This window comes from Mustela nivalis (genome assembly GCF_964662115.1).
Source record: "Mustela nivalis genome assembly, chromosome: 4".
NCBI lineage: Eukaryota > Metazoa > Chordata > Mammalia > Carnivora > Mustelidae > Mustela > Mustela nivalis.
This window is the reverse complement of record NC_139023.1, coordinates 147,486,636-147,508,233: the sequence shown is the minus strand read 5'-3', so window position 1 is coordinate 147,508,233 and position 21,598 is coordinate 147,486,636. Positions and strand designations below refer to the sequence as shown.

The window sequence follows — 21,598 nt, the reverse complement described above, 5'->3', positions numbered from 1 at the left end:
AACCTTAAATTCAGTTTATGGATGAGCAAGCCATTTTTGTATATATTTTTAAAATAATATTAGAGTCCAATCAAATGATATTAAAGTCTAATCAAATGTGATAGGTATACATACTAGCCCTAGAGATGGGGGAGGTGGGTGTCATTTTGTGTAAGAGAAAAGGAAGTCTAAATATTGGGTTTTTAATGAGGTAGTGCTCTCTGATCTTTCCATGGGCATTCCTCCAAGGCATTAGAGGTATTTTGCTATAAAAGAGCCTCCCAAACATCCCCTTGGAAAAAACAATATCAATTAACTTTTGTTCAAGGGAGAGAATTCCAATGCATACCATGGGTCAAAGTTCTCTGTTACTAGGTTTAGGGGTACCTGTAAATATTCTAAGAACAGTGTATTTTGTCTAAATCAATAAAGATGAAAGCAGATGATGTAGGAGGTGGGAATCAGAGTACAGAAAATTTTAGTATTTTCCCAATATTCCAAAAACACATATGGCTTTATCCAGTTGCAAGGTAAACAGAACACGGAATTTACCAGAAAAAAAGGCAAATAAAATTGGTGATGTCAGCTTGTCATATGCCAACTATTTAGTGAATCAACAAGAATTAAAAGAGAAGTAACAGAATTAACATTCCTTTAAAAAAATACATTTTCTTCTAAGAACTGCAAGAGAATCTGTGGCACTTTACCAACACCAAACCGTGTTTGGAAACTACACCGGCACTACAATGCTTTTTAAATTCATTTGTTTAAAGAAATAAGAGATGGATCATATTTAATAAAGTTTAGATATGCTCACCTTATCTTCTCAGAATCACAATTTTATTACAATCAGATTTATTAAATGTTATCTGATTTTACTCTCATCTTAAAACATCTGCAAATAATATAATTTACCTGCGTATTTGGTATAACAACATGCTTTTCTTGATTTTAACAGAAACTAGTCCAAGTGTTAATTGAATAAAGCTGTTCAAATGTAACTTTTGGGTCATTCCTTTGAACACACCATACATGCAATAACATCTGTGCGGCAAGTGTCAATTTTTCTTTTATTTAAAAATCCTATCATTTAAAGAAGTTACTTACTATAAATAAAAGTCACACCCACACTCACACCCACAGCCACCCACCCACACAAACCTTTTTAAAGTAAAGCGAAAACTTAATACACTCAGGAGAGGCGGGAGGGGAAAAAAATACGGCTGTGCGCATTTTGCCTGTTGCCGCAGAGTAATACGGTAAACAGCCGATTACGGTACTCGCCGGGGCTACTGCCTGTGTGACGTCAGCAAGATCTAGCTGCAAAGTTGCTTGCCATTCTTTGCTGATGTCGGGGAGATGAATATTTAAAGGGTAAATGTGGAGTTATTGCTTGGCTATTTTTTTTTCTATTTTCACTCTTTATTTTAAATTCTGCAGGTAAAGCGATAGTGAGCTGGGAGCTTAAAGACCTCTGTGGTGGAGGGGTGAGTCAGCGGGTGCAGAAGAACTAAGAATTGGTTCCTTGGTGAGACGGTCGCCTCTTCCCCCAGAGAGGCAGGGCTGCTCGTGGGACCGAATCCCCGGTCCTCACTCCGTTCCAGGTGAGTGCGCGGCAAAGCAGGACGCGGGCGTCCAGGAGGGCGGGGTGGGTGAGGGCCCAGCTCCCTAGTTTCCCGGTGAGCCCGAACCCGCACTTTACCTAAGCGCCCCCATCCCGCTTTTTTCACCCGCTGTGACACCACCATTCCACCCCACCCTGATTCCCTTATATATTTTAGAAAGTTACCTCCTAGTTAACAAGTGTGCTTTTCAGCCCGTATTTATCGCCCCGAGGTAGAGGCAAGAGGCTTTCTGCAGTTGCTTGCTTTTTTAGTACCACCTGTGAGCTCCTGAACTTGTGATTTTATTCTCAATAGTCTTTGCCCCTGGGGTCCCGCCTCAGGGCCTGCCCCCAGCCAGAGTCCTTCGAAGGGAAGATGCGTTCCCCCCCACCCACCCCTCACATTCCTGCCTGAGTCCCTGGGGTCGGCTCGCAGTCGTGGAAACCTAAGTTTCTCACACAGACCGTGGCCTCAGCCCAGAAAACCGCGAAGCGCCCACTTTTCCTCCTGATTTTTTAGCCTACCCAGTCCGCAGTGACCGCCACTTGTAAAGCCCCTTCTGCAGAGGGGCGCCTGCCCTCCCCACCACTTCGCCTGCACCCGCGCGGCCGGTCCGGGTGTGGCTCGAGTCCTCCCGCCCGGCCGATCCTGCGGCTTGAAAAGGGCTCCTGGACCGACCCGGGTCGCGTTCAGCCCTCGGGCCCGACAGGCTGTGCTCGGGACCTGGCTCTCGAGCCGGCGGGGCTGCTCCACAGACCCGCGCGCACAGCACACCCAAGTGCGAGTAACTCGGGCGTGAACGTGCGCGCGGCTCTGGCTGGCCTGCGGTGCCCGGGCAGCTGCGGTTCCCTCTCCCAGGCCGCCCCCTCCAGGTGGCTGCGAAGCAACCTGTTTAAACGGCAACCGCCAGTTTTCACCGACTCGGCTCCACGCTACACACACTCGCGTACACACACACACACACACACACACACACACACACACACACACACATCAGCCGCAGTCCCGCCTCGCGAGCTTCGCGGGGTTTTAATTTCGCTGTGCGACCGCTCATCATTGGCCGCGGCGGCTTTGGGTTGGTTTGCTTCGGATCTCGGAGGCCTCGGGCCGCGCGCCAGGGCAGGTTCCCAGCGGCGGGGGCACAGCGCGCGGTCCTCTAGCGCGCCGCCTCTGCTGCAGCAGGGCACGCCGCTCCGGGACCGCAGAGCCGGCGGGGCTCCCAGCCGCCGCCCACGGTCCGTCGAGCCCGGGTTTGGCCTCGCTTCCCGGGGCGCCTGGTACACACGCCGCCCTTCTCTTTGCGCTCTTTCAGGAGAACGAGAGCAAACAACGACCCGCAGTCGCCTCGCTCTTGGCCAACATCTCAAATCCACTTCCCCCGGCCTGCGCGCGGAGAAGCTGCATCTGTAGCCCGAGTCCACCGCGGTCCAGTCACCCTGTGGGTAACTGCGGGCCGGCAGAAGCGCCCAGATGCTGGCGATCCCCGCCTTTGAGAGTCGACGGCAAACCCGTTCTTGATTGTGGTTTGCGGGGAGACTGGCGCTGGACTATTGAATTCTAAATAACGTGCAAAATGCTGAATCTTCTAACCAGGACGGATCAGACAGCACTTAAAAGCGGGCCCCTGTAATTCGGCGACTGCACTTTGCAACGTGCCTCCTCGAGCTTCGCGCCAAGCCTCGGGTAGGAAGGGAGCTGGGGCCGGAGGCCAGCGCTCCGGGAGGACAGGGTCCGCGGGTAGCCCCGCGCGCCCCCGGCCATGTCACCTTTAACGTCCTGCCCCTTTGCGTGGCCTTCTGAGGGTTTGCGCGGCAGGCCGGGGTTGCTTCTCACCCCCAGCTAACCCCAACGGGCAGGGCTCCCCTGAGCCGAGACCTTTTGACTCTGCTCCCCCGCTTCCGCCTCCGCCCTCGCCCGGGGGTGGCTCTTGAGAGCCGGACCTCGCCGGCCCCGGCTGGGACCATGGTGTTTCTCTCTGGAAATGCCTCGGACAGTTCCAACTGCACCCACCCGTCGGCACCGGTGAACATATCCAAGGCCATTCTGCTTGGAGTGATCTTGGGGGGCCTCATCATTTTCGGTGTGCTGGGCAACATCCTCGTCATCCTCTCCGTGGCCTGCCACCGGCATCTGCACTCGGTCACTCACTACTACATCGTCAACCTGGCGGTGGCCGACCTCCTGCTCACCTCCACCGTGCTGCCCTTCTCAGCTATCTTCGAGATCCTGGGCTACTGGGCCTTTGGCAGGGTTTTCTGCAATATCTGGGCTGCGGTGGACGTCCTGTGCTGCACCGCGTCCATCATGGGACTCTGCATCATCTCCATCGACCGCTACATAGGTGTGAGCTACCCGCTGCGCTACCCCACCATCGTCACCCAGAAGAGGGGTCTAATGGCTCTGCTCTGTGTCTGGGCGCTCTCCCTCGTCATCTCCATCGGGCCGCTCTTCGGCTGGAGGCAGCCTGCCCCGGAGGACGAGACCATCTGCCAGATCACCGAGGAGCCCGGCTACGTGCTCTTCTCGGCACTGGGCTCTTTCTACGTGCCTCTGACCATCATCCTGGTCATGTATTGTCGGGTGTACGTGGTGGCCAAGAGGGAAAGCAGGGGCCTCAAGTCTGGCCTCAAGACCGACAAGTCGGACTCAGAGCAGGTGACGCTCCGCATCCATCGGAAAAATGCCCCAGTAGGAGGCACCGGGGTGTCCAGCGCCAAGAGCAAGACGCACTTCTCAGTGAGGCTCCTCAAGTTTTCCCGGGAGAAGAAAGCGGCCAAAACACTGGGCATCGTGGTGGGCTGCTTCGTCCTCTGCTGGCTGCCTTTTTTCCTAGTGATGCCCATTGGTAAGTCTTTAAACACCCTGTTAAATTGCTCCCCTCTGTTTCCCCCAGACTCACAGTCAAGGGCGGGGGTCGGGGGGCGGGGGAAAGTAAAAGAATCTGCATTTCAAACAGCAAAGCCCGAGGTGGGGGTGGGGGGCAGTTTGGAAAATGCTCCCTTGTAGAAAAGTGAATTTTAGTTCCCTTTCTTCTCGCAGTCTCATTTATATGATTATGTCCTAGAGCACTTTTTCAACTAGTGTAAAGTGGCTTCCAGCAGATTAATTGGTCTCCTTAATAAGAACGTCAACTTTTCTTAATGCCTTTAAGCATTGGTTTAATTTAAATAGATCCCTCTTCTTTGGAGTCTCAGAGTCTTGGGCACACACTTAGGCAGGGGCTGTGGAATGCCACTTTCACCTCTGCCGCTTGGACTGCAAATTCTCTTGGCCTAAAAATAAGCACCATACTTATTCTGAACAAATGTGTAATTTTATTATTAGATTAGATTACTCCTAAGGGTTAGTCATAATGGTCTGCTTATGTTCTATATCTGTGTTAATTTTATTTTCTGGACTCAGTATGGAAGAAAGTGTGGCCAGCCACTGGCAAGGGGAAAAAAAAGATGATTTTGTGTCCACACGAATTTAAGCTTTAAAGAATTCAACATAATGTTTCCAATAAATGAATACTTACCCCTTTATTTTAGTAGTATTAAAACGAACAGTAGTCTTGTCCAAGATCATTCTGAAAGTTGCAGATGACACTGTTTGAAAATAATACAGTAATGTTACAAATCCAATTTTTGCAAATGCCATATTAGCTATTGTCAAAACTAATTAGCACATTGTAAGTATCAGCAAGCTGATCCACTTGGACTAGTCATCTATATCTGAGAGGCCTTCATGAGATCCCAAAATGGTTGTTTGCTATTTTTAGTTTGTGAGCTCAAATATAGACCCACGCATTGCTTGTCCACTAACTCTAGAAAAAAAAAAAAAAGATAAAAATTAGTAAAAGTTTGTTTCTGGCACTCTAGAGGTAAATTTAAGTGGCATGCATTCAAAGTACTTTAACTTGCAACTCTGTGTTGTAATAGCAGCTATTTGTTTCTGAGGCCAACTCAAAACTTCATTTGTCCAGGATCTTTATTTCATTCTCCTTCTCCAATTATTATTCTGAAATCCCAAGTGGAGTGAAGCGATTCTTCAAGTTCTAGAGCTTTGCTAATAGCATAGCCACCAGCTGCATGTGGCTGTTTAATATGAATTAAAATTAGAGATAATTAATATTCAGTCCCTCATTCTCACTAGCCAAAGTTCAAGTGCTCAATAGCCACACATGGCCAGTGGCTCCTGTTGGGGACAGCAGAGATATTGAACATTTTGATGGTTGCAGAAATTTCTCTCTAGAGGGGCTGCTTAAGAGGCCCTCCTGAGTCCTCTCGCTGGCTCTCCATGGTGCCTGCCTATCACGATTGCTGACTCTGTTCCTGGAAGTACATCACAGCTTTGAGTTTATTTAAATAACACCCTGCCTGAGCCACGGTTTCCCTGCCTTTCTGCCTCCCATCTCTTCCCCCTGAAGTTTATTCGTGTATCTGTGTGCTCATACGGCATTTGTTACACTGAGCACTGGTTCTCGATGGGTAGTTTGAACAAGGCGACAAATTCCTTGGCAGTAAAATGTTTGCATTCTCTTAAGGGAGGTAGACAAACAAATGAATGCACCTTAAGAAGTCAAGGATTACTAAGCAGTAAAAAAAAAAAAAAAAAAAAAAAAAAAAAAAAAGGGCAGGATAAGAGCATAAAGATTTGTAGGGCAATGGGGTGGGTCATCAGAGGAGTCCTCTCGGAGGAATGATATGGAGGAGCAAACATTGCCAAGTCCGGAAGGGCCTTTTGGGCAGAGGGACGGCAAGTTTGGAAAGTAGCCTGACCTATTCAAGGGAGATCAGAGAGGCCAGAGTGGCTGAACGACAGAGAACGTGTGGGCAGACAAGTTCAAAAACGCGTTGTGGAGACGAGGTCAGAGCGCTGTGGATCTTTTAGGCCCTAGTGGAATTTGCCTATTATTCCAATTGCGTTGGGATGCCATCCCCTCAGACAGGTTTTAGCAGGGGGGTGGCTGGTTTTAGATTTTTAAAGGATCATTCGGGTTGTTGGGTCGAGAGTGGGCTGTTTGGGGGCCAACTGTGGAAGCAGGGAGACTGGGTGGGAGGCTGTTAGAGCGGCCAAGGGTGGAGAAGTCGTGATGCCTAGCGCTTGGGGGAGAACAGGTGGGGTGTGAGATGTGATTACATTCAGGACTTATTTCGCAGGTGGAGCTGACAAGTTTGGACATAGGGTATAAGAAAAAAGAGAGGAATTAAAGATAACTTCTGGTTCTGGGGCATAAGCACTGGGGTAAACAATAGTGCATCTGGTTGAAAACTAGAGAATGATGGAGTTGTTAGGGGCTGGCAGGAATGGGAAACACAAGTGTTTATTCTGTGTAGCCCTGCTGAGAAGTGTCTGTTCACCATCTAAGTAGAGAGGCCAAGTGGCCGGCAGTTGCATACATGAGCTCCAAGCTGAGAGGGGCAGCTGGGGCACCCTGTAAACTGGGGACACAGCAACATACTTAAAGCCACAGAAGTGGACGGGTCTACAAGGGAGGACATATGGAGAGAAAGAAGAAATAAGAACAGAACCCATGGCATTCTGGTATTTGAGGACCTGGAAGAGGAGGAGAACCAACTAGCAGAAGAAGTTGAGAAAGAGTGGGCAGGGAGGTAGGAGGAAAACCAGGAGACTGCATTGTTCCCAAAGCCAAATGGAAATGTTTCAAGAAGGCAAAAGTATTGAGCTGTGTCACAGGCAGCTGCTCGGCCAAGTCAGAGGAGGGCTGGGAATCAACATTGGACTTGGCCATGTGGAGGAGGTCCTTGGAGATATGAGGACATCCTTTGAGGATAACAGTCTCAGTAGAGTGAGGGAGACAAAAGCCTGACTTTGTGCTTCCCAGAGAGAATGAGAGATGAAGTGAGAGCAGTGAAAAGAGACAACTCTTGGGAAAGTCTTTTCTAGACAGTGGAGTGGGGAAATAGAGGAAGAGAGCCGGAAGGATCTGGAGAGAATTTCAAAAGGTGGGGGATAGGATACCATGTGTATATTCTGACGGAACGATGGAGTAGAGTTGCTGATGGTGTAGTTGAGGGAGGAGGTGGGATTCAGTGCCCAAGTGGAGTGTTGAGAAGCGAGGGAGAAGCCGGGGTCTGTAAGCACAGAGACGAGCAGACGCGTAGGAGAAGCGTAATCAGCTCTTCAGAGTGTATTCATGCCCTTGACCTAAACAAAAGCAAGATCATCAGCTACAGGTGAAGAAGGCATAGAACGTGACGTTGGTTTGAGGAGCAAAAGAAGATGTGAAATATTAATCTTTGAGGCAAGGGTGCAAATAGATGACGGAAATTTCGTAGCATTCCCAGAAAGTCCTACGGACATATATGAGATTTATAGTCATAAATTGAAAGGAAGACCAGTCAAGAAGGCTGGTGTCCCTCCCCAATAGCTAAGAGGCAGAGGGTCAGGAACCACAGTAAGGGCATGAACTGGAACAGATTAGGAGTCACACAGATTCAGAGAGTGAACCAGAGAGAACTCTAGTCTAACCATGGCCTCCCTCTTGGATCTGCTCTCTTGGGGAATTAGGGACTTTGAGGTGAGGGGTTACAGTGTCAGGAAGCCGTGGTAAGACAGCAGCACCCAGAATCACTGGGCCTCCTTTAAATCCCAATAATGCAGTGTGGCAGGAAGGAAATTGAAAACGTACAGTTGGCAGTCTGACCGGGCTGTTCAGTCGGAAGGAGGTCCCTGAACCTACCAGGATCTGTGGTCCAGAGTTTCTCCATGCTACCGTCTGAGCGAGAGACTATTTCTTCCAGGATGGATTGACTGTATAGTAAGTACCAGGCACTGAGTTAGAGCAAAAAGATGAATAAAGCACATTCCCAACCCTCAAGGGAAGCACAGTCTAGTTAAGGAAACAAATTAGGAACAATTACCACAAGCCTATGAAGTGGTATTCGAAGTGCAAAAGAATATCACCGTGAACTGTGTCTGGAGGTCACTGAGGAGACTTCTAGAAGTGCCACTGTTGACTGAGCAGGGACTTGAAGCCTACACTACTTCTGCTGGGCCATCAGTGAGATGTTATTTGTTTTTAGTAGCTGTTTTAAGGACATTTTTCATGCAAAACGTGAACCGAAGAATAAACATGCCATGAGATTTTCAGACACAATGGACACAAGTTCTTAAGTATGACAAGTGCTCTCTTGGGAAGCAGAGATTATCAGTCCGAGCTAGGCTGTCAGAGGAGAGCGGGGTCCAATACGAAGGCAGGCAGGGACACACGAGGTGTACAAAACCAAGGAGCAAAGTGCCCACAGGTGCGGGAAGCGGCCCAGGATAGTGAGTAAGCACTCTTCCGTGGCCGAAGGCCGCTCCTCTACCCTGTGAGAGGGCTCCCCAGCACCTCCACACTTCCCTCCTTCCCAGCTCCAGCCATCAAGGACAGGCTAGGTGTCGGACTGGACTGAGAAGCGTGATTGCCGGTAGAGATGGACTTGCCCACCCTCAAGTCTTGTTTTCTTTTTGCCGCCTCAGTGTTTGGTGAAAATGTTGAGTCAGAACCCCTTGTAAGGAGGGACGTCACCTCTGAGGCGGTTATCAGTGACTGTGTGGAAAAGCCAGGTTTTGGTCATGGAGCTGAATAGGGAGAATAGGAAGGCGAAAGAAGGAAGGGTGAAAAATACATCTTCTGGAGAGCTCCAGCTTTTCTAGAGCGGGTATCGTCTTTGCTTGTTTCATCCCTTGGTCTAGAGCCTGCCAGTTCCAGAGTCATTGGGCCGGGTGGGAAAAGTAGAAAAGAAAGAAAAGATGGGGACATTTACTGAACGTATTGGTGTGTCAGGACTCTGGATCTCTGATTTCAGGACAAAGTGGGCATTATTGCTGGACCTATTCATTGCTGTGACCTCTGAGTCAAAGGAGGCAGTGTTGGGCTGAGTTGTGGCTCCTGTGGACATAGACTATTTGATATTTATGTTAAAATTTAAAAAGATAGTGGACCATGTTGCAGTAAGGAGGAAGAATGTGTTTTAAAATGGGGTGTTTGGGGCGCCTGGGTGGCTCAGTGGGTTAAGCCACTGCCTTCGGCTCAGGTCATGATCTCAGGGTCCTGGGATCGAGTCCCGCATCGGGCTCTCTGCTCAGCAGGGAGCCTGCTTCCCTCTCTCTCTCTCTGCCTGCCTCTCCATCTACTTGTGAATTCTCTCTGTCAAATAAATAAATAAAATTTAAAAAAAAAGAAAAAAAAATAAAATGGGGTGTTTGAGGGGAGGCAGAGCTGGCAAGGGGCTTACTGGGTAGAAGCAGTGAGGCAAAGAAAGATTCATTTGTTCAGCAAAATTTCATGGAGCACCCGCTGGGCCAGGCAGCTAGAGAATCGCTGCAGAAAAAGACAAGAACGAAATCCCTGCTCTAGTGAAGCTGAAAATCTGCACAATGAAATGCATCACTAAGTTCCAGATGGTGATGCGTGAGACAGGGCAAGGAAGATGGGCAAGTGTAGGTAATGACAGATAAATGACATATAACGACTCTTGTGGATGCCCCAAATAACCAGACATCGGGTTGCTTGGCTATAGACGGGAAGAGGTCAGGCCCTGATTCTCCATGGGGAAGGTTGACCTCTTAGAGATAACGGTGTGAAGATAATCTAAGAGTTGCTACAATTTTGAGATAGGAGGCCAGTTTCTCAGTTACTCTGGCTCTACCACAAACCATCCCAAAACATAGCAGCCTAAAACAACAAATGTTTTATAGCTCACGATTCTGTGGGACAGGGATGAGTCAAAGCCCAGTACATCTATCTGACCATTGGGGCTGCCTCTCAGAATTGGCAGCCGTCTCTTCCTCCAGTGGTTATACACCCACGTTTCTCCCCTCCCTCCCTTCCTCCCTTCCCTTGTCTTCCCTTCCCTTTTTCTTTCCCCTTTTCCTTCCTTCCTTTCAAGACTTAGTATTTATTTTAGAGGGAGAGAGAGAGAGCGAGAGCATGAACATGAGCGAGAGGAGTAGAGGGAGACAGAAAGGGAGAGAGAATCTCCAACACACTCCCTGCGGAGCACAGAGCCTGACACAGCGCTCGATCCCACGACCCTGAGATCAGGACCTGAGCCAAACCAAGAGCGAAACACTTAAGTGACGGAGCCACCAAGGCACCCCTTGACCATCTTTCTTCCTTTCTCTCTTTCTCTCTTTCTTTCTTTCTTTCTTTCTTTCTTTCTTTCTTTCTTTCTTTCTTTCTTTCTTTTTTTCATTAACATATAATGTATTATTTTCTTCAGGGGTATAGGTCTGTGAATCATCAGGCTTACACAGTTCATAGCTCTCACCATAGCACGTACTCTCCATGATGTCCTTAACCCAGCCACCCCATCTCTCCCCTCTAGCAATCCTCATTTTTTCCCCTGAGATTAAGAGTCTCTTATGGCTTGTCTTCCTCCCCGGTCCCATCTTGTTTCATTTTTCCCTCCCTTCCACCCACGATCCCTTGCCCTGCCTTTCAGATTCCTCATATCAGGGAGATCATATGATAATTGTCTTTCTCTGATTGACTTCTTTTCCTCAGCATAATACCCTCTGGTTCCATCCACATTGTTGCAAATGGCAAGATTTCGTTTCTTTTGATGGCTACATAGTATTCCATTGTGTGTGTGTGTGTGTGTGTGTGTGTGTGTGTGTACACACACCACACCTTCTTTATTCATCTGTCAATGGACATCTAGGTTCTTTCCACAATTTGGCCATTGTGGACATTGCTGCTATAGACATTCAGGTGCACATGCCCCTTCAGATCACTACATTTGTATCTTTAGGGTAAATACCCAGTAGTGCAATTGCTGGGTCGTAGGGTAGCTCTATTTTCAACTTTTGAGGATCTGCCATGCTGTTTTCCAGAGTGGCTGCACCAGCTTGCACTCCATATAGTGTAGGCATCCTCTCCTACACCTCTCGTTTCCTGACTTGTTGATTTTAGCCATTCTGACTGGTGTGAGGTGGTATCTTACTGTGGTTTCGATTTGTATTTCCCTGATTCCAAGTGATTCCGAGTGATGTGGAGCGCTTTTTCATGTGTCTGTTGGCCATTTGGATTAGACCAGCTTTCTTATAGCCTGGTAATTCTTTCCAAGAGAGCCAGGACAGACACTGCCAGGCCTTTGAAGAGCTAGAACTGGCCCAGTGTCACTGCTGTCTCACTCTGCAGTGAAAGCAAGTTATAAGGCCCACACAGGTGCAGGGGGGAAGGACATAGCTTGATGTCCTGATGAGCGACTGGTGAATGCACAGAGGGAGGGAGGGTTATTTTGACCACCTTGCAGCACATCTCTCTCACAAGCATATCAAATAGCATTTCTCTTTTATCTGCTAGTTTTTTATTGAGAATTTCCGATATGCTGGGCTTTATGCCATGCGCCAGGTAAGAAGAGTCTGGGTCCTCGCCTTCCCGCAGGCTTCTAATCTCTTTGGATCAGATAATGTCTGATTAAAAAAACCAAACTGTGTACAGTGCAGAGAATGTAGGTGGTACCATGAAAACATATACTGTGGATAAGAATGACCCTGAGCAGGGAGGGCAGAAAAGACTTGCTGCAAAGGAGGGCTTGACCTTTGAGCCAAGATGTGCAGCATGGGGAGATGCTCCGTGGCTGCAAGGGTGATGGGGTGGATTGGGGGGTCCAGAATGGGTCAGGACCCCAACAAGGTTAGCTGTCTGGAAAGTCCTCATGGACATTCCCCCATCTGCTGTGTGTTAATTCTTTCTGCCCATGGTTTTGTGATGCCTTTTCTAGAAAACTTATCATTTTTGCTGTATGTTGAGCACGGGGGCCATGTAGATCTTATTCTTCAAGACACAGAATGGAAAGGTTCTCAATAGCCTGGTGAGATCTGTAGCATGAGTTTACTTTCCACTGATGTTTTCTTTCCCCTAATTTCAGAACAAATTGTTAAGAATATTTGAGACTCCTCCCTTCTTCCCAAACTTGATGCTGAAAAATCTCAAACACACAGAAAAATGGCAAGAAAGTACGATGGCCACTTCTCTGTCCTTCACTAGATTCACCACTTAACATTTGCTCACACTTGCATTTTCTCTCTCAGTCAGCCTCTGCTCTATCTTGTGGGCGTATGACCCACAAATGTTCTCCCAAGCTCTGAGGCAGTGGGGGTAAAGGGGTTGCATTCAGTGAACAAGTCCAAAATCCTTTATCCTTCCTTTGCCACTGGATAGACACAGACTGTCCCCTTCATGTACTGAAAAAACAAACGAACACACAAAAGATAAGACTGTTGGCTGGTGTGACCAGAACAAAGGCGTGTGAGATAGCTGGTAACAAATGAAGCTGGAGAGAAAGGAACCAGACCAGATACGCTCTTCGAGCCATTTTATGAGTTTTTAACCAGGAACAAGGGTGACATGACCAAGCCTATATTTCAGACTGTCAAAGGCTTCGTGGAAAGAGGACTCTGGAAAGGCCAGTGGGAGACCTTTACACGGGACAGGTGAGCCATGTCTTACCAGGCGCCATCCTTCCCACCTGCGGTGGCAAATAGTTATTTTCGTGAGCTGCTACATAGTTCTGGAATTCCTCCTTGTCATTGCCTCTGGCACAGATTTATGAGAAAGCCTTTCTCTGATCACAAATAGTATAAGCAGACTTGGCTTTAAATTAATTCTGGCTCTTTCCACGAGACGAAACTGTCAATGAAGATTTACTGTCATATTCAGAAGAATGTGCTGCAGGCTCAGAAAACATCTAGAATGAGTTCCAACAATGCTTTGAACAATAGCCGACTCTTTCAAATTAGGCTACAGACAGGCAAGTCATTACTTTGAAGGAGACAGCATTTAAGGAGGAAGGCTTTGCTATGTTTTCTTGCCTCGTGGTTTCAGGTTCGGATGGGAAGACCCACCTTCCTTGTCCAACAGGTTCCCTGTATTTTAGTGCCCTTTGGTTTGCTAGCTGGAGGCTTGCATCACAGCTTCTCATTTTTAAGTTGTATATTTCTTTGCTATTTGAAAAATGTCCCCCCTGTATTCTTATAGTCATTTGTATTTCGACTTTTGTAATGCAAAATTGCTTGTCTGCTTTTTTGCTGCTTTTTATAAAGCCATTTATTTTTATTTCTTTTCTATTTGTAAGCTCATTTTTATACATTGAAGATATTAATCACTTATTTATAGTATATACTGGGTTGCCAATTTTTTTCTCATGCTATAACCAGATATTGCTGAGAAAATGTAGCTTCTTTATTTTCCACGAAGTGATGTGATCTTTTTCATGAACTCCATGGAAATACACACACACACACACACACACACACCCACACACACTTTTAGTCAAATCCAATAAGCTCAGCCTGATCCCTTCGTTTAAGCAGCGTCTTTATATCCTTAGTCTCTTTGAAGTAACACAAGCCATACAGATTTGTCCGCTAAGTTGTTGACCAGGTCGAGGGGCTCACATGATCTCCTGGGTATGTGGAGAGGAAATTAGGACACTTGGCTGACACTTAAGTGTGATTTTTTGTGTCCTGCTTTGGGGAGGATGGTGTAGTATAGTGACTAAGCACTAGTTGTCCTCTGATGAGTCTGAGGCTGTTCATTGTGGTCCATTGTCCCACTTGATGACCCAGGGAATCATTTTGTCCCTAGAGCCCCCCGTGATCATCTCTTGCTCCTGAGCTAAAGTCCTCCACAATGTTTCACCCCTGATCCCTTGAGAGACATGGAGATCCCCGTGAGTTCCTTCCATACCACACACACTACAGGACACCACACCACACACACCACACCCCACACGCCCTACACACCACAGCACACCACATTACACACACCACAAATAAATACCACACCGCACCACACACATCACACACACCATACCACGCCATACCACACTGTACCACACACCACCACACACCATACCACATCACACCACACACACTATACCACACCATACACACACCACACCATACCACACCCCACACCCCACACATACCACATACACCACACCACACATACCATACCATACTGTACCGTACCACACCATACCGCACATACCACACCCACCATAGATACCACACATAACATACCATGCCACACACAGCACACACACTGCACCACACCACACTAGCGTGTTGACCAGGTTTGCTCTCTGCCCAGCTGTGCCGGCTATAGCTTTCACGGTGCAGTAGCTGTCATGTGACATCTCCCAGATACCCAGAATGGAGAGTGGGAAAAATCACCTTCACTCCCACCTTTATCGTAAATGCCTCGAGGTCCTTGTTGAGAGGGGAGCTCAGAATACCCAGCTGCCTCTTTTCACTACCTTCTTCCCCTTTTCCCCCCACAGTCCACCTGTAGAAGGTAGATGGGGAAGACATTCCCTTCCTTTTTCTGGTTAAATAGGACATTCCTCTGAACCATGTCTTCTGCCTTCCCTGGGTGGCATCTCCCTTCTGTGGAATGGCAGATGGATTTCAGACAGAGAGACAGAGAGGTTTACTAAAAAGGGAATAAAGATGAGGAGTACTTAATAATATAATTCTTGCACGTATTTAGCAACTATGCTTTCCATTGGGTTTTTTTTTTCACATTTTATTGTTTTTGTGGTTTTTGCGAATATATGGACATTTAACATTTTTTATGTGGTCACATATTTTAATCTAATTCTTTATGAATTGTGCCTTCCTGAGGATGCTTGGAGAGATGTTCCCCAGTGCCAGTTAGATAACCTCTGTTTTCCCCTGTTCTTTTAGGGCATCATTTGTCATCCAACTGGAATTTATTTTTGTACTTTGGTCAGTGATGTCTAACTGTATTGATTTTGATGGTTAGCCAGATATTCTTTTATTTTTTAAGCCTGATGTTCTTTTTTTTGTTTTTGTTCTTTCTTTTTTAAAGATTTTATTTATTTATTTGACAAAGAGATAGAGAGAGAACACTAGTAAGCAGAGCGGCAGGCAGAGGGAGAGAGAGAAGCAGGCTTTCTGCTGAGCAAGGAGCCCGATGCGGGGCTTGATCCCAAGACCCTTGGAACATGACCTGAGCTGAAGGCAGACGCTCAACCAACTAAGCACCCAGGTGCCCCTAAGCGAGATGTTCTTAAAAGATTTAGTGAATAATCTATCCTTTCCTATCTTACTTGGAAAACCACCTTTATTATATTAAAAAGAATCTTGGGACTCCCACTTCTGTTCCATAATTTACATTTCTCTGCTCTAGTATTGGAGCCACACTATTTTTTTTTCATTTAAAAATTTTTACTCTTTTTTTTATTGTAGTATGGCTCACATATAACATGTAATATTTGTATTTATGACATAAATATCATACTTATCATATAGTATATCTATATTTTTATGTATAATATAGAACATAATTTAATATATATTAGATTATAGTAAATATTATGTATATTTCAGATGTACATCACAGTAACTTGACAGTTCTGTACACTATTTTAGTTATTATGGTTTCATAATACATTTTAACATTTTTTGGTTTAAGGCCCCGGATGAAAATTCTTTTTCAAAATTATCTTGTCCATCGTTGCGCATTCCTTTTTCCAGAAAAACCCCGTCCCCCACCAGCCCACACCACACACAAATCCTGTCACATGTTAATCATAGATTTTTAGGATGTATAGATTAATTTGAAAAGTGACATTTTTATCATGCTGAGTCCTCCTGTTAAGACTTATGACATGTCACCCCATTCATTTCCCTGGCTACTTTTTGAACTATTGTTTACACTTTACTTTTCATCACACTTACTAACATGTCCTAGAAAACTATGATAGTAGATTTGGGAAATACTGCTTTGGTGGTTCAACATTAGATTTGGCACTCGTTGTTGGTTTTAGATCAACACACGTCATCATATCAAGGCAGTATCTTTCTGAAGTTTATAGAAACATCTTATCAAAACTAAATTTTAATTTTATCAAATGCTTCTTTTTTGCTACCCATCACTACCCCCTTTTTTCTTTGACACTGTTCTGATAAATTTTATTTCATAATATTAACCTATCTGTGTATTCTTGGATTAAATTCTATCTTGATCCGTGGCATTTTCCTTTTTTATTCTGCTGTATTATACTAAATGTCTTATTTCTGGATTGCATCTGTATTTCTATGTGAAGCAAATGTATTTTATTTTATTGTGGTGTGTTTGTCACATTTTGGTATCAAGTTTATGTTAACATCATAAAGTCAACTGTGACACTTCCCATTTTTTTGTACAATCCATAACAGTTTAAATAGCATAAGAATTATGTGTTCTTTGAAGGTTTGAAAGAACTTGCCCATAAAACATTTGGGCACAGCTCCTTTTATGGATGCGATTCTTGGAGACTGGTTTCTATTTCTTCCATGGATAGTGGTCTATTCTGATTGTCAGATTTGATAATTTTTGTTTTCTTATTTTCCATTTTCCTTCTTCTTGAGGCTTAACATTTTCACATAGAATTCTACAGGAAATTCTTTAATTTTTCATTTCTATCTTTCTCATTTCCCACATCATGTGCTTATGTTTTCTTCTTTCTGTCTTCATTAAGATATCTCAGAAGATTGTCTGTTTTACTAGTTTTTTTTTTCAAGAAACCCATGTCCTGGACATATTGAACCTTTTAATCTGTGTTCAAGTGCAATAATTTAATCTTTAGACATTTCTTTCTTTTACTTTTTCTGGTTATATTTGGCCCTTTTTTAATTCCCTTGCACAGATTGTCTGCTTCGTGTATTTTCATTCTTTCTTGTCTAAGATTCAAAACAATAAAAGCTGTACGTTTTCCTTCATGCAGGCTTGAGCTCTTTGCCCTCTGTGTTGCCAAGCAGTGCTCTCATTTAGTTGCTCCAATTTCCCCTTTCAGTGTTCCCTTTGTCCTATGTAGATGTAAGAGGATTCGTTGCAGTGTTCTTGCTGTTAGTTACTTTGAAAATAATTGGTGTTTTTAAATGCCCCACTTCTAAAATTCAATTTCAGATTTACTACATTGGGGTCAGAAAACGTGAACTAAATAATTTCTAGCTTATGGAATTCAGTGAGGTTTTCTTTGTGCCTTAACATATGATCAATAATCAGCATATTTAATAGATTCCTGTTTAATAGGTACTTGTTAACTAAACTTTAATAATGACATTTTTAAGATCTTCCTAATTTACTATTCTTTATCTTTATCCATCATCTGTTTTCTTTGTCAAATATTGAGGGAGGTATGGTTAAAGCTTCCCACAGCTACTGGGAATAACTCTCCGATTATTCTCATATTTTTAACAGGTTTGCTTTATATATGTTGATGCAGTTGCTTGATACTTTAAAGACTGAGTCGCTAATATCTTCATTAAAGACAAAATTTTATCCTATTTATTTTTCCTTGATGTGCACATTTAAAAAGATTAATACTGTAATCTTTAATTTGGTTTTGTTTGCATTGCCCGCATAGCGTTGCCTGTCTTTTTCTGGACCGGCTTGTGTATTTTGCATCACATAGATTTTTTTATAGTGTACGCATTTGATCTGGGTATTTGTCTCTCAGTAAGGATTTAACTAATTTCCAGCAATTTCAGCAGATATATTTGGTTTGATGTTTGTCTTCTTGCTTTATGCTTTCTGGCTTTGTATTTGTTTCCTTTTCTTTGTTTTCTGTCTCTTGCAAATTGTACTATTTATTTTCTTTGTTTTTTAATTCTGCAGTGTTTTGGAAAGTTGTCTCCCAGTTTTATTTCTACAACAAGTTATCTTAGAGCTTTTCTTTTTTCTTTTCTTTTTTTTCAAAAGCATTTTTTAAACCTTCAGTTATTTCTTACCGCAACTTCTATCAGTCACCTTTGCCCATGTAAGGGAAGCCAAGTTTAGCATGCTTGGATTTTTTTTTTCTTCCTGAAGCACATCTTTGGGTTAATGAAATTTTACATTTAAATTTGGATTATTGCTATTAAATGATTGTATTATCTACCCTGCTTTTGTGTCTTTCTATAATTTAATCTAGTAATACCAATTGCCCTCCTCTTATATACTGTGATTTACTTACTCATGAGCTCAGGATTTTGCTCTGTCTGCCATGTGGAACTCTGGCCTGTTTTGTAAATAAAGTTTTATTGGAACACATGCATGCCCATTGGCTTACCAATTGTTCACACCTGCTTCTAGGCTACAGTGGTGACAAACTTGAGGAGTTGCTACAGAGCCCACATGGTTCACAAGGTTTAAAATATTTACTATTATCCTAAAGCAGAGTATAACACCAAATAAAATTTTACCCATGAAGACATATGCAAAACACATTTTATAAGCCCTTACATGCCAGAGCCTGAACACACGAACAGCAACTTCCCTGAGTAGAGAACTTGAATTATATACATATATTTCTTAATTTTGAAATACTGTAAGTACTCCTTTGTTTCTTGGTATTTATACACTTTATAAACGATGTGAGGTCAACTTGAGTTGCGGATAGAATTTTTTTCCCAGTCAAATTTTAAAAAATGTCTCCTGGAAATTTCTGGTTTGGGGGTAATATTCATTGCTGTTGCCTGGAACCCACTGCACATTTTTTTCTTCTGAATTTAAAGATCGCTTCTTCAGTGCTCACTTCCTCTGCTTCGCTTTTCCCCTTGGAATTCATTGTGGCTCCTGTGTCATCCTCCTTTTCCTTTTGCTTTCCCCTCTCATGTTGTCACCTTTTCAGCTGTCTTTCTCTGGCTTCCATTCAAGTTTCTCACGTCTGTGTTCCATTTTACTGAATTAGTCTCAGGAATGTCCAGTCTCCTCCACATTATCTCTGCTCCACTTGACTTGTTTGGCACATTGTTGTCTTGTCATTCTTGCCTACACTGACTTTATAATCCAAAAAGCTCCTTATGTCCCATTGCAGTACAACGGAGAGATTTTCTTCCATATCACTCTCTGAAAGGTGGGCTTTTGCTCGGACTTCTCGGAGGCACCTCATACGCTGAACAGCTGAATCTATCATGTGAGCAGTAATCCTTCTCTTTTTGTTAAACTTCATTAAGGATGACCTGAAAATAAAATAAGAAGTGAGCTCTGGTTGGAACTGGATGGGTCCCTGTGCCCAACTCTCAGACCCAGATTAAGAGGAGAAGGAAAAGTATTGTCTTTGTTGTAGTTTAAGTTTACCAGGGTACAGACCTCTCTATCCACAGGGAGCCAAGAAGGAGATAGAAGGAAAAGGTTTCAGTTTTATTTAGTAGTTTGTTCGTCCTGTTGCCGTGGCCCAGAGGGTTCGGTGGTGTCTTCTCCTTGTGGCATGACAAAGAAATCTGGGATCTTTTGAGGATCCACGTCCCTGAAAGCCTCCCTTTACTTGTCTGTGGAGCTTGCTTCAGAGAAGCAAGGGGCTTCCCACCCTGTGGGAACCTCAGCATTGTATTCTTCTCAGAAGCTTGAGTACAGTTGCTATTTGTCTTTGAAAAGCTACCCCTGAGTCTGCCTGTGTCTCCAGAGTCATTATTCAAAGCCCCTGGGGGTGTCACTAAGCAACGACTGGGAAACATCTTACCTTTACCCTCTTTTCTTGAGATAAACTGAGGACTTAACAGTCCTTCATTCAGGCTGCCTTGTGACCAATCTGTAGTTCCAGAAATTTCTCAGAGGTTCTGGCTTAGATGTTGCCTTTCCCCCATGTCTTTCAGCAGTGGTGTAAAATGTCATCTATGCTCTATTCTTTTAGCTTTACCAAGAACTTAGAAAGGGGATGAGGAAGTTCAGCTTGACCTTGACTGACGTCACCTCCTTGGCTCAGGTACCTCTCACGTTGATATCAGAATGGAAAGCAGAAATGAGAATAACCCAATGTGTGACCATTTCCTTTGGTGCCATGGAAACTTGTGGTTCCAGGCAAGGCAGGAGGAGGAAGATACCCATGGGGCTGGACAGTGGCAAAGCCCCTTGATAATCCTGTAAGCTGAACCTTCTCTTGTGGCCCTGACCATATGAGGTTTAGATGGACTCAAGTGGAGAGTTAACAATCCTCTTCCTAGAGAAAGAGATGAAGTAGTTTATGAAGCTGACGTGGTAGGTATTTCCTTAGTCACTCCAGGCTGCTGTATGTAACAGGATCCCCCAGATTGGGTGTCTTAAACAACAGACAGATATTTTTTACAGTTTTTGAAGCTGAGAAGTTCAAGATCGTGGTGTAGCATGGTCAAGGGCTTGGCCTCCTCCTGGTTCACTGATGTCCAGTGTCTCACTGTGTCCTCATGTGACAGACCAAGGTCAAGCTCTGGTCCCTTTGGCCCCTAACAAGGGCACCAATCTCCTCATGGGGACCCCACCTTCATGGCCTCATCTAACCCAAATCACCTCCCAAAGGTCCCACCTCCAGAGACTTTCACACTGGGGTTAGGACTTTAACATATGAATTTGGAGGAGGACACACACATTGAGTTCATAGCAGTGGTGCTGACATGCCATTGATTACATCAGTTTAATTCCTAGAACAAGCCCATACAGTAGAAGTTGTGTGCTCATGTAGGGATGCAGAAAGTCAGGCACAGCAGACATGGACTGATGTCTTGCAGGAGATCCTTGGCTGCCTGCCCCGGAAGTGGGGAAAGTGATCTGGCCATGAGTTAAAAGTCTGGGTTTCAGTTCCTCATCGGCAGGAAAGGGGACTCGTGTAGGGCCAGTGGCGTTCAGACTTCTCAGCTTCAGAACTCTTCGTTCACATGAAATCAGATGAAACTCCAGCTTCACAAAGTGGTACTGGCGGGTGGAACGAAGCAGCCAGGGGACCGGGGTCCTGGACCTCCTACCTCGCCTCCCTGAGAGTGGCCATTGTGTGTGGGGGGGATTTAGACCGCAGGTTGCTCTCTGTGCTAACAGTGTCTGATTCCAGACTCAGTAGAGGGTGTCTGAGGAGGTTCTGGAAGGAGTTAGGTCTGCATTTTCAAAGGAGAAAGAGGGAAAGTTGACAAAGGGCACATCAGCTGTCATTATTCTGGAATGCTGGCAGAGCCGTAGTCTTTGCCCAAAAAGGGTTTGAAAAGGGAACGTTGCACACTAACTTTCTTTCTTTCTTTTTTTTTTATGTGCTGTCCACATTTAGCTTATTGCCAGGCGATGT

General features: G+C 44.9%; 1 protein-coding gene across 10 annotated transcripts in view; it reads left to right on the top strand.

Annotated features, from left to right (window-relative positions):
- Positions 1-455: 455 nt before the first annotated feature.
- ADRA1A (adrenoceptor alpha 1A) overlaps positions 456-21,598 on the top strand; it is a 119,936-nt gene continuing 98,793 nt past the window's right edge. For 4 of the 10 annotated variants that reach the window (XM_082726829.1, XM_082726831.1, XM_082726830.1 and 1 more), the window contains exons 1-2: positions 456-1,583; positions 2,896-4,428. In XM_082726829.1, coding sequence (XP_082582955.1) covers positions 3,546-4,428 — 883 coding nt within the window. In that variant the 5' untranslated portion in view covers positions 456-1,583; positions 2,896-3,545. The other 6 variants (XR_014310652.1, XM_082726824.1, XR_014310653.1 and 3 more) reach the window with 4 other exon arrangements.